The following is a 12,500-nucleotide window of genomic DNA, read 5'->3' on the forward strand; positions in this document are numbered from 1 at the left end:
GGTGTCCACCTGAAGTGAGTGGTTTACGATAACTGCAGTGTTACTGACTCACCATGTCACGACGACTCTACTGACTGTGTTACAGGGCAGACAGAGAAGACATGGCGAATCCCCCTGGTCGATGACGATGTCTTCGAGGAAGCGGAAATCCTGCGTCTGAGGCTGAGCCAGCCAGTCATGGGCGTTCTGGAGTACCCTGACGAAGCCATCGTGACCATCTTGGACGCTGAGGACGGTCGGTGGAAATAATGTGGAAGGGTTGTGAGAAGGGTGTGATGAGGAGGATGATAATTATGATGATGATGGTAGCGGTTTTTTGGTGGGTTTTTCTTTCTGTTTTGTCGCTGCTTTTAGCCAAACCGATTTATCATGATGGTGATTTTCATTGATGAGGATGACAGCTATGGATGACGACGTTAAGTGTGTTGTTTTGTTTCGGTTTTTGTTGTTGTTGTTGTTGTTGTATGTGTGTGTGTGTGTGTTATTGTTGTTATTCATGTTGTTTTCCGGTCGTGTTTAAAAGAGCAAACTGTTAATCCACCCATGTATTGAATGTTTTTCTTAATTCATCTATTTATTTTATTTATCTATTTCCATTTCATTTATTTCTTTATCTTTTGAGTTAGCTTGTTCTGATTTAAAAAAAAATATATGTAGTCATTATTTTCGCTGATAGGAGGCGGTAAAAGTTGTCTAGTGGAGGAAGGTTTGTTGATCGGTTGATGTTTTATGCATGTATTTTATTTGTTATTTACGAACCATTTCCCCAGGAGGATCCACTGATTCAGTTACCAGCTTCTTCTGTTTTTCTTGTTGTTTTTTTCTTTCTTTCTTTCTTTCTTTCTTTCTTTCTCTCTCCTTTCCTTAACAACCGCGCTATTGGCAGAACTGTCTTTCAGCGGAGTGGTCGTGTGGGCGTAAAATCTGGACCATGACTCAGTTATCGCGGCGAGGGAAAAGCGGTTTGTCAGACGCTGGACCATAACCGTCTCCCCCCATCACGCCTCGCATGATTTGTGACCAGGGAGCGTGCCTGGGAGAATCGCACGTGCGCGCATGCGTGGAATGGCTGTGACGAATGAAGCGCGTGCGGGACAGGAACACAAACAAGTGGAAGTCGGCGTCCTCCGATGGCGGAGGGGTAAAAAAAAAAAAAAAAAAAAAAAAAAAAAACCATGGGAGTTCCGGTGTAATGGTCGGAAAGCACCCTTCCGCCTCTTTTATTTTCGCCTCCCGGAGATAAATTTGGGGACGTGCTGTCAGAAGAAAACATCGCTGTGTTTAAATGCAGATTACCCTTACCACACGTCATAGGGGTGGATTAAAACAAACAAACAAACAAAAATAAATAAATAAATAAAATAAAATAAAATACTCCATACATCTAAGACAATAAATCAACAGGTTCGGATCAACAGAAGACTTGAAGAAAACGCCCAACATTTAAATTATTTCCTGATTGTGAAATTTGTAGATATAAGTTCCCGCTTCCTATAAAGTGTGACTGATGATAACCGGAACGTCTATCATGATGTTTTGAGCAATGATAGGAATATGTTTTTTTTCATAGATATGTATCTGTTCAGTTTTAAGGTTACATCTCTTGATATGATTTATATGTGAAAATTTTATGTGCTGCTGACACTATTTTACCAGTCCTTCTGGTTTTTACACTTTTTCCCTAGTCCTTTAGGGTTTCAAACTATGTTCCCGGTGTTTCATGGTTTTTACAAGATTTCCCAGTCCTTCGGGATTTAAGAAAATTTCCCTGTGCTTCAGGGATTCGCAGAATTGTGCAGTACAGATGCAGTATCGTTCTTACTAAGATTTCTTCTTCTACTACTACTACTACTACTGCTGCTGCTGCTGCCTCTGCTGCTATTGATAATCATCATCATCTTCATCATCAGAGTAAAAATAAAATTGGGCATCTTTAAACGTTGTACAGCAAACAGTTTCAAAAAGGAGACGAGAAACCTTTGCTCTTCTTGCACTGAGGGTAATCATTTTTATATGATCTGTGGCAAATAGCACACCTAATGATTACTTCTTCTTTCTCTTAAACTGATGCCACAGGAGGTAATTCAGGCGTCGCCGGTGGGATGCAGAGCATGGTTTCGGTGGTGAGGATAGCAGTTGGCAGTTTACGGCCGGTGTTTACGAAGTAGGGTAATGAAGCAGGACATTGCGTGGAGAGCAATGGGGACATAAACCAATTGCTAGGCCCTGTGTCTGTGTGTGTGTGTGTGTGTGTGTGTGTGTGTGTGTGTGTGTGTGTGTGTGTGCGCGCGCGCTGAGGGGCCATTAAACCGGCTTGCTCTTAGTTTACGAACCCTTTTTAGAGTATGGGGGACTTCACACGTCAAACTTAAAATTGATTTATTTAGATAGGCCATAGAAGGAGATGGGGTGGGGGTAAATGTATTGGAATTAGTAGATGACTTTTTTATACTCATCATTGGCTCATTGGTACATTTGTGGTAGGTTTGGTAAGTGGTGGAGGAAGTATCAAGGTCGAGGCTAATGTATTTGATCGTATTGTGTCAGGACCATTCTGATGTTGCTTCCACGGAAATGGAATGGCATCATATAGAATTATTATTGCTGTTTGAACTCCCCTTTACCCCCCACCCCCACGCACACACACACACACACTTAGTCTCCCTGGTCAGACCTGACTCACTTTTGACGTCCCTCGTGTTCATACGCACGCGAAAGATCACATACGCACGTTGAAGATATCGCAATCCTCGTCAGCCATCCGACAGTCACAACACACACACACACACACACACACACACACACACACACACACACACACACACACACACACACACACACACACACACACACTATCTGTCATACACCTGTCATCGAAGACAGAGTATAGCTACCTCAATTGTAGGATAAACAAAAAAGAAAAAAAGAACGTCATGCATGAAAAAAAAAAAGCCACTCGTAGGAACGACTGAACGTTGGAGCTGCAACTTATGAAGGCAGAAGGAGAAGAAAAAGGAGAAGAAGAGAGAAAAAAACAACAACCAACATTTCGATGAACTAAAAGCTCTTGCGATTTCCCACACGTGCCCTGCTGGAAAGGTCGGGGAGTGTGGCTTCAGCGTTACAGCGAAAACATGTGGAACTCATTGCTATCTTGTCTGCGCCGCAGCATTCCGGCTCCGGCAGAATTTGGGACCCATTCCGGAAAGCGTTTTATATTGTCAGACATCCGCTGATCTATATTGGGGCCTGTGGTATGTGCGTGAATGCGTACGTGCGTGCGTGTATGCGTGCGTATGTGTGCGTGTGTGTATGTTTGTCTTGAGATAGAGGGGGTTGGGGTGGGGGGGGGGGGGGGAGCAGAGGTGGGAATGTGGCTTTTGAAGATGGAATAGGTGATGATAGCATATGGTGCAAGACGACAACACTTTGCGCTTGAAGAGAACACCAAACAAAACGCATTGATAACACTGATAATGGCCGAGTCGCCAAAGTGCAGAACATTAACGCGCGTTCGTTCACCATTAATGATAGATGGATGGAGGCTGGTCCAGTTTCCCAATCGTTTTTTTGTGTGTGTTAATTTAGGAGTTGATCAACGGTATCGCGAGACACGTTTTTGCACTTGACACCAGTGTTTTGAGGAAGAGCCTTCCGCTTCCAAGCGGGCCACCGAGCGAGTTATACACTTATCCTGGTGCTAAAGCTCAGTTTGACAAATTACCCGATAGTAAACTTACCCACCCCCCCCTACCCTTTGGCAAGGAGATAAGGCCGTGGACTCTACTGAAAGACACGAGAAAGGTGTCTGATGATGATGATGACTTTTTAAAGCTCGTGGGGAGAAAAAAAACAACCCACCACCAGCAAACAAACAACAAACAATTGGAGAGTCTGAAGGGCAGATACACCGTTTAGAACGAGAAAGGTTGATTCGTACAGAGTTACAGTCCTAACTCTATGTGTTGTCCTTAAGTGTGTGTGATTCTGACTGACAATCATCAGTTTTAATACAAATCTCAAGATTTCAGGTTCATTCAATTAGCTGGCACTTATCCAGTAAAATACGTATTTTTAAATGACATATTCAAGTAGACTGACAATGATCATAAACACACATTCCCTGAATAATGGTGATAACTGATCTTATCTTCCAATTACTGCAAACGTGAATCTAAGTTGAATAGCTAAAACACAGATCCACACACACACACACACACACACACACACACACACACACACACACACACACACACACACACATATATATATATATATATATGAAGACATCTATTTATCATAAGGACAACAGCCAGGTGGGATCATCGCGCCCGTGTCTGTAATCGCTGGTGACAGGTGGTGGATACAGCAGTTTCGGTCAGGGTCAGAAGGAGAGAACGTGAGGTGTGGCGCGGACGATGCGGTTGTTTGTTACTGTTACTTGTTTCTGCTCATAGGACTCTTTCAGGTCGTTGTCCTGGTTTTAACCCTTATCACTCCCCCCCCCCCTCTGCCCCCCCCCCCCTCTCTCTCTCTCTCTCTCTCTCTCTCTCCAAACCTTCCACTAATTCCAAAAATGCACCCGCCAACTTCCACACGGTTTCTTGAACGGGATTTTAAAGACTTCTTCTTTTCCGCTCAGGTCATTTACGAATTTTTTTTTCTCATATTTTATTAATCTTCAGTATGATATAAAAATGATTGTATTTATTCACTGTTTTCTTGTTGTTGAAGTAATTCATTATTGGTTTATTAGATTGGTGGGATGGTATTAATGGATGAAGACTATTTTCCCGGCGAATTCTTAGGGGGGAATATTGTGCATAAAAACAGTTCTAAATCTTAGACAAGACAACTTGAACTGGAGGTAATAAATGAGAGTGACAGAAGACTGAAAATCACACAGCAAATAGAGGGAGTGCAGTAGAACAAACAAGAAGATGAACAAGGAAAGAAGAAAAAAAAAGAAAGAAAAACGAAGGAGAAGATGAAGAAGAAAAAGAAAAAGAGATGGAGAGAGAAGGAGAGGTGGACCGAGAAGGCAGAGACAGAGACATGTACAGACTGACTGACACACAAGACATACGGACAGAGCGACAGACAGGTTATCAAACAGTCAAACATGCCAAGAAAAAACAAACAAAAAAAACCAAAAAAACAAAAACAAAACAAAAACAAAAAAACCCGAAACGTAGAACCAACCCAAGTTCAGCTGGTACGCCTTAAAAGCCGGCACTACTTTCTGTCAGCGATGTTTGTGAGGTCGTATCTCTCCGCGGTGAAGTGCGTCGCCGACAGATGAGACTTTTTGGGAGCACCCTTAAAAAAAGAAAAAAAGAAAAAAGTCTTGACGAAAGCAGTAAACGAGAATCGACAAAACTGATGACTAGGGGGAACAACATAGGCTGGAGTTATCTTTCTTTCTGGAAGCCATTTGTCTTTGTTTTGTGATTTGGTTGAAAAAAAGGGGGTTAAAATGGGAAGGCGTGCACATTTATTTATTATCCATTATTCATTCGTTTGTTTGAAGAGGGAGATTAATTTTAAGAATAGGCAGAATAGACAGCAAAGACTCTCGATTGGTCCTCTTCTTTCACGTTCTTCTCTCTCTCTATTCTCTCTCTCTCTCTCTCTCTCTCTCTCTCTCTCTCTCTCTCTCTCTCCCCTCCTATCCTCTCTCTCTCCCCTATCTGTCTGTCTCTGTCTCTGTGTCTGTCTCTGTATCTCTGTCTGTCTATCTGTCTGTCTGTCTCTCCCCCCCCTCTCTCTCACTCTCTCCGCCGTGCCTCCCTCTCTCCCTGTATCTCTTGCCACACAAATGACTGATTCTGTTTGGTGACGTTGTTACATACAGAATCCACGGTGTTCTTCCCTGAGCTAGAGTACCGTGTGGCAGAAGACATTGGGGAGGTGTTGATTCCTGTGCACCGCACTGGAGACCTGTCTGATGAAACCATGGTCATCTGTGCAACTGTGCAAGGTAGAAGAAGTCTTCAGCCTCTCTGTTTTTGTGTCTGTCTGTCTGTCTTCCCTTTTCTCTGTTTCTGCCTGTGTTTGTACATCTCTCTGTCTGTCTGTCTGTCTGCCTCATTCTGTATCTGTGTTGATCAGGTGGTGAACCAGGAGTTGTGTGTTGGTCAGTCTCTGTGTCATCCTTTATCTTTGTCTGTCTGCTCTCTCTCTCTCTCTCTCTCTCTCTCTCTCAAAAAAAAAAAAAAAAAAAAAAGAAAAAAGAAAAAAAAGAAAATCATGAAGAGATTGCCGAACATGACTTTAGCTACGAGTTTCTGTTGTTGTTGTTATTGTTATTGTTGTTGTTGTTGTTGTTGTTTTCTTCCTTTCTTTCTGTTTGTCTTCCTATCTTTCCCGTCATTATCTATATTCTGTCTATCTTTTTTTTTTCTTCTGTTGTTGTTGTTTTTTTACGGGGGCGAGGGGGGCGGTAGTAGGGAGGAGGCGGGGTCGGGGGTGGGGTGGTCTGTCTGTCTGTCTGCCTGCCTATCTGTCGATCTATTTTATGTTATCTTATTCATTTCCTTTCATTTTATTTTATCATAATTTCATTTTCCCCCTACACAGGAAGCGCGTCAGGCACGCTTCCCAGCACGGTGACGTCATTTAGCGATTACATCACGCGCGCCGCGGACCACCGCAGCGCCGTCCGCTTCGACAAGGGAGAGAAGGAGAAGCACTGCCGCGTCATGATCATCGACGACTCGCTATACGAGGATGAGGAGTCCTTCCAGATCGTCCTGATGGAGCCCATGGGGGGCCGGCTGGGGGAGAAGAGTGAGGCGTCGGTGGTCATCGAGGCCGACCAGGCTGATGGTGAGTTTGGCTTGAAGTTGCTGTTGTGGCCGACCTGTTGTCTGGCTGGCGCCTGTAAGGTTAATAACGTTGCTCGAGGCCTTGGGCTTGGTTCGGTGAAGTTTGCGTTGTTCGAGGGCGGTGAGTGAGTCCTGGATGTCTGTCCGTCTGGCGTTCTAAGGGGGTGTGTGGGAGGATGGGGGCGAAGGGGGAAGGGGGGGGGGCTGGTTAATGAGTTATGACGATCCGTGTGACGTCGTCTTGGGGATGGGGGGGGGGAGATTGAGGCTTTTATTGAGCCCGACAGTGAGCCATGATGTTTTGTGTGGTGTGACGTGGCGTGGGTTGGGGGGTGTGGTGGGGTGTTGGATTATGTGGTGGAGTTGGGGTAGGGTGTTGTGTGGTGTGGTGTGATGGGATGTAGTATGTTGGGGTGGGGTGTTGTGTGGTGTGGTATGATGGGATGTAGTATGTTGGGGTGGGGCGTTGTGTGGTGTGGTATGATGGGATGTAGTATGTTGGGGTGGGGCGTTGTGTGGTGTGGTATGATGGGATGTAGTATGTTGGGGTAGGGTGTTGTAGGGTGTTGGATTGTGTGGTGGAGTGGTGGTTGGGTGGGCTGTTGTGTGGTTTGGTGTAATTGGGTGGAATGTGGTGTGGTGGTGGGGTATAGTATTTTATTGGTATGCTTTGTGTGGTGTTGGGTTGTTGTGCTGATGAAGCCCATCGGAGAGAAGAACGTGTCCTCTGTGTGGTCATTGAATGCGGGTTATGATGGGTTATGATGTGTAGCGTGGTGTGCTGTGTACAATAGCATTACACTGTGTTGTAGAATACATTGTCTTGTCTTGTCTTTGTTGTCATGTATTTGTTGTCATGTATTATGCTGTATTTGGTACATTGTCTTGGAGTGGATGGTGTTAGGGTACATTGTGTTGGAGTGGATGGAATTAGGGTACATTGTGTTGGAGTGGATGGAATTAGGGTACATTGTGTTGGAGTGGATGGAATTAGGGTACATTGTGTTGGAGTGGATGGTATTAGGGCACATTGTGTTGGAGTGGATGGTATTAAGGTAATTGTGTTGGAGCCTAATACATTGTGTTGGAGTGGATGGTATTAGGGCACATTGTGTTGGAGTGGATGGAATTAGGGTACATTGTGTTGGAGTGGATGGTATTAGGGCACATTGTGTTGGAGTGGATGGTATTAAGGTACATTGTGTTGGAGCCTAATACATTGTGTTGGAGTGGAAGATATTGGGGTACATTGTGTTGGGAGTGGATGGTATTGGGGTACGTTGCTTTGTGGAGCTCGATGATTTACTGTGGCGCATTTGACATACTATATGATAAGCTACCCGTTTTAATAGTGTTGTATTGTATCATGTTGTATTGTGTTGCTGTGAGTTGTATTGCCGTGAACGGTCCAACACTGAGCTGCCTTCGTTTGATCTGCATTGTCTTGCACCACAAGTGTCTAATGTTACCTTTTATTGTGACGTTTTGCATTGTGTTTTGGGGTTGTTATTTTTTTTTCTTCTTTATATTACCGTTGCATTATATGTATTGTATTACATTGTATTGCAATGTACTGTATTGTATTGCTTCGTGTTTATTGTTATACCATTCAGTTATTGTGCAATCGACTTTATCGTGACATTTGTGTTTTGTTTCATTGTAAGCACTGAAAAAAGTCCCTTCAACCTTTTCACCGCATTGCCACCCCCATTCCCCTAAATCCCCCACCTCCTCCTCTCCACCACACTTTCCCCACATCCCATCCACCCATATGTCTCCTCTCCCTACCCATCTTTCCCCCTCCTTCCTTCCTTCCTTCCTTCTTTTCATCTTTTCTTCCTTCCTTTCTTCATTCATTCATTAATTCCATTTTCCCTTCATCAGTTCTTTCCTTCTTTCATTCCTTCCGTCCTTCCTCTTTTCCTGCCTTCTTTCTTTCCTTCCTTTTTCTTCTTTCCTTCTTGTTCCTTCTTTCTGTTTTGCCTTCCTTCCGGCCTTCCTTTATTTCTTCTTTCCTGCCTTTCTTCTTTCTTTCCTTCCTTCCTCCGTTCCTTCCTTCCTTCTTTCCTCCCTTCTTTCCTTCCTTCCTTGCTCTTTTCTTCCTTCCTTGTTCTTTTCTTCCTTCCTTCCCCCTTCCTTTCTTTTTTCTTCCTTTCTTCCTTCTTTCTTTCCTTCCTTCCTTGCTCTTTTCTTCCTTCCTTCCTTCCCCCTTCCTTTCTTTTTTCTTCCTTCATTCTTTCCTTCCTTCCTTCCTTCCTTCCCCCTTCCTTTCTTTTTTCTTCATTCCTTCTTTCCTCTCTTCCTTCCTTCCTTCCTTCCTCCCTCCCTCCCTCCCTCCCTTCCTCCCTCCCCACCAAACACACCAGAACTTGAGAAGGACTGTAACAAAGGGCCAAAGGGCCGTGTTCCTAGCGGTTCTGGAGAAGTTGCAGACCTGACCTTTTCTTCCTGTGTGTCTGACCCCCCAGCACCATGTCCCAAAGCCTGCTGTCAAAACAGGGCTGCATGACCCTCTTCCTTGAAGACGGCTGTTTCTGTTCTCTTGTTTGTTTGTTTGTTTGTTTTTCTGTCACTTTTTCATGATTTTTCTCTTTTGCATTGCTGTTTCTTTATTTCATTCCCCTGTTCATTCTGTTTGTTCTTTCCATAATTATAGATAATGTTTCTTCTTCTTCTTCTTCTTCTTCTTCTTCTTCTTCTTCTTCTTCTTCTTCTTCTTCTTCTTCTTCTTCTTCTTCTTCTTCTCCTCCTCCTCCTCCTCCTCCTCACCTTCTTCTTCTTCTTTTGTGTCGTCGTCGTCGTCGTCATCATTATCATCATCTTCATCACCATCTTGTTGTTGTTGCTGCTGCTGCTTCTCTTTTTCATCGTCATCATCCTTTCCTCCTCCTCCTTCTTCTTCTCCTCCTCCTCCTCCTCCTCCTCACCTTCTTCTTCTTCTTTTGTGTCGTCGTCGTCGTCGTCATCATTATCATCATCTTCATCACCATCTTGTTGTTGTTGTTGATGTTGTTGCTGCTGCTTCTCTTCTTCATCGTCATCATCCTTTCCTCCTCCTTCTTCTTCTTCTTCTTCTCGTTTTTTACCTCCGCCCCCGTCCCTGCTTTTCTCTCTACTTCTTTATAATTAAAAAAAAAAAAATCCACAAACCTTTCTATCCCTCTTCAAGAAACACATCCCCACCAACAAATGTGAAATCTGTCAGCATCTTTTATGTATTCAAGGTTGGTTGGAGTCATTCGGCTACTGTATTCAGTAAAGCGATATCAACATCTTATTTGAAAGTTGTAGGGGAAGGAGTACACAGACAGAGAGCAGCCGCATAACAAAATTCAGCCTCTGTGAGAGAGAGAGGGGGAGAGAGAGAGGTGGGGGGAGGGTAGAGGGAAAAAAAACGAGACAAAAAAAAAGGGGGAGGGGGGATAATTGACAATTGACTGCGATTTTCCATCTGGTAAATGAAGAAAAAAAATATCATTTAAGAGAAAACTGCAAGGCGAAAAATTCAAAGCTGAAGCAAACAAACAAACCAAATCTTTTTCTTTTCTTTTTTTTAAATAAAAATAAAACATAAAAAAAGGAATGCGCCGTTTTTCGCGCTTTCTATTTTTGTCTGTGTTCGAGAGAGTGGGTTGTTTGTTTGTTGTTTTTTTTTAATCGAAATCTTTAGATAAAATCTGATCCGCTGCCAGGAGAATCTAAACCGAAGTGAGGAGAGATCCACATTCGGAATATCGGGGAGCTGTGTACTGATTCCGGCCTGTTTACATTCCGTGTCTTTGAGAGCGTGTCAGGGTTTTCTGAGTCTGCACCAAACTTGTATAGGCATGTGTGACGGGATGTAAGAAGGGTATGCACTTCACGTGGGTATTTTCCTCTCTCTGTCCATGACACTCACTCTCTTTCTCTGTCTCTCTGTCTCTGTCTCTCTCTCGCTCCTCTCTCTCTCTACTCCACCTAGACCCTTTCTTTCAATTCACCCCCACCTTTCTCTTCTTCACTCTGTACTCTCTCTTTCCCTTTTTGTCAGCGTTCCTTCCTCTCTGCCTGTCTGTCTGTCTCTGTCTCTCTTTCCCTCTCTCTTTCTCTCTCCCACACACACTCTCTCTCCCCCTCCCTCACTTTCTCTCTCTCTCTCTCTCTCTCTCTCTCTCTCACACACACACACACACACACACACACACACACACACACACACACACTCCCCCCTTCCCGCAGTTTCTCTCCCTCTCATTCTCTCTCTCCCCCCCCCTCTCTCTCTCCACTTCTTGTTCATTGTCCTCTTTTTCTCTTCTTCATCTTCTCTTTTCTCCTCTCTCTCCCCTCCCCCACTCTCCCAACCCAACCCCTCCCCTGTGTCTGTCTGTCTGTCTGTCTGTCTGTCTGTCTCGATGTGTCTCCCTCCCTCCCTCTTTCTTCCTCTGGGTAGAATGTGAGGGCAGGTGTATAAAATCGATATTTCCGTCTGCTGCAGCCAAGTCTAAATCGGGAAATCCTGATAAAACTTTAAAAGGTGCGTAGGTTGTGAATTGAGAACACCGCAGATTTGTCCGCCTGTCTGATTGTCGGTCTGTCAGTCTGTCAGTCCGTGTCTCTGTCTCGCTCTGTATCTGTCGGTTCCTGTTAACTGGCTCTGAAATAATTTTATCGTCCTTTCTGCCCGTTGTTCTTCCTTTCTGTGTCTTCTCTGTCTCTGTCTTATATCCGTGTGTCTGCCACACTGCCTCTGTCCGTATGTTTTTATTCTCTTTGTGTCATCTCTGTCTCTGTCTGTCTGTCTGTCTGTTTGTCTCTATTTCTCCTCTTTCTGACTTTCTCCATTTCACACACACGCGCACACACACACACACACACACACACACACACACACACACACACACACACACACACACACACACACACACACACTTTCTCTCTCTCTCTCTGTATCTATATGTGTGTGAGTCTCTCTCTCTGTCTCTGTCTCTCTTTATATATATATATATATATATATATATATATATATATATATGTCTTCTCCTTCCCTCCCCCCCCCCACCGCTCTCTCTATTTCTCATTGTTCTCTCTCCCCTTCCCCCTTCCATCTCTTTATCGTTCTACTATGGCTTTCTTTCTCCCTCACTGAGTAATATAGAAGTAGTACCTCAGTACCTCTCCCGGCCTTTCCCTCCTCCAACTAGTCTCCATCTGCTGAAGCGATAATAAGTCAGTCAGAGAGTTAACTTAGGTCACGCCAGCAAAAGAGCAGTCAAACTGGAAACACTCATCCGAAACCCTACATGCCTTCTGTGGGATTACGTTACGTTGCCGTGCCACAAGACTGAACGAGGTTTTTAGGACCCCCATTCTACTAACTCTTCCGTTCCACTCTTTCCCCCACTTTTTTTTTTTTCTCTCACACATTCTTATCTCTCCTGTTTTCAAACCGTAACGTGCGGAGACCCTCCCATTCCCCATCCCCCCTCTCCTCTGTTTTCTATTCCGTTCAACAGTCTACGATAAAAGTATCACTATGAAAACGGAAGACAAGGACCTCGAACAATGGAACCCTCACACACACACACACACACACACACACACACACACACACACACACACACACACACACACACACACATTCACAAAGTATGTTTGAGAGACAGTGAGAGAGAGAAGAACACACACACACACACA

General features: G+C 44.2%; 1 protein-coding gene across 1 annotated transcript in view; it reads left to right on the forward strand.

Moving 5' to 3' along the window:
* Positions 1-12,500, forward strand: part of LOC143298574 (extracellular matrix protein 3-like) — a 304,988-nt gene that overhangs the window by 242,942 nt on the left and 49,546 nt on the right. The window contains exons 20-22 of the mRNA XM_076611454.1: positions 86-235; positions 5,855-5,980; positions 6,580-6,828. Of these exons, the coding sequence (XP_076467569.1) occupies positions 86-235; positions 5,855-5,980; positions 6,580-6,828 (525 nt within the window). The remainder of the gene's footprint in view (positions 1-85; positions 236-5,854; positions 5,981-6,579; positions 6,829-12,500) is intronic.

The sequence above is a fragment of the Babylonia areolata genome, chromosome 24 (genome assembly GCF_041734735.1).
Source record: "Babylonia areolata isolate BAREFJ2019XMU chromosome 24, ASM4173473v1, whole genome shotgun sequence".
Lineage (NCBI taxonomy): Eukaryota > Metazoa > Mollusca > Gastropoda > Neogastropoda > Buccinidae > Babylonia > Babylonia areolata.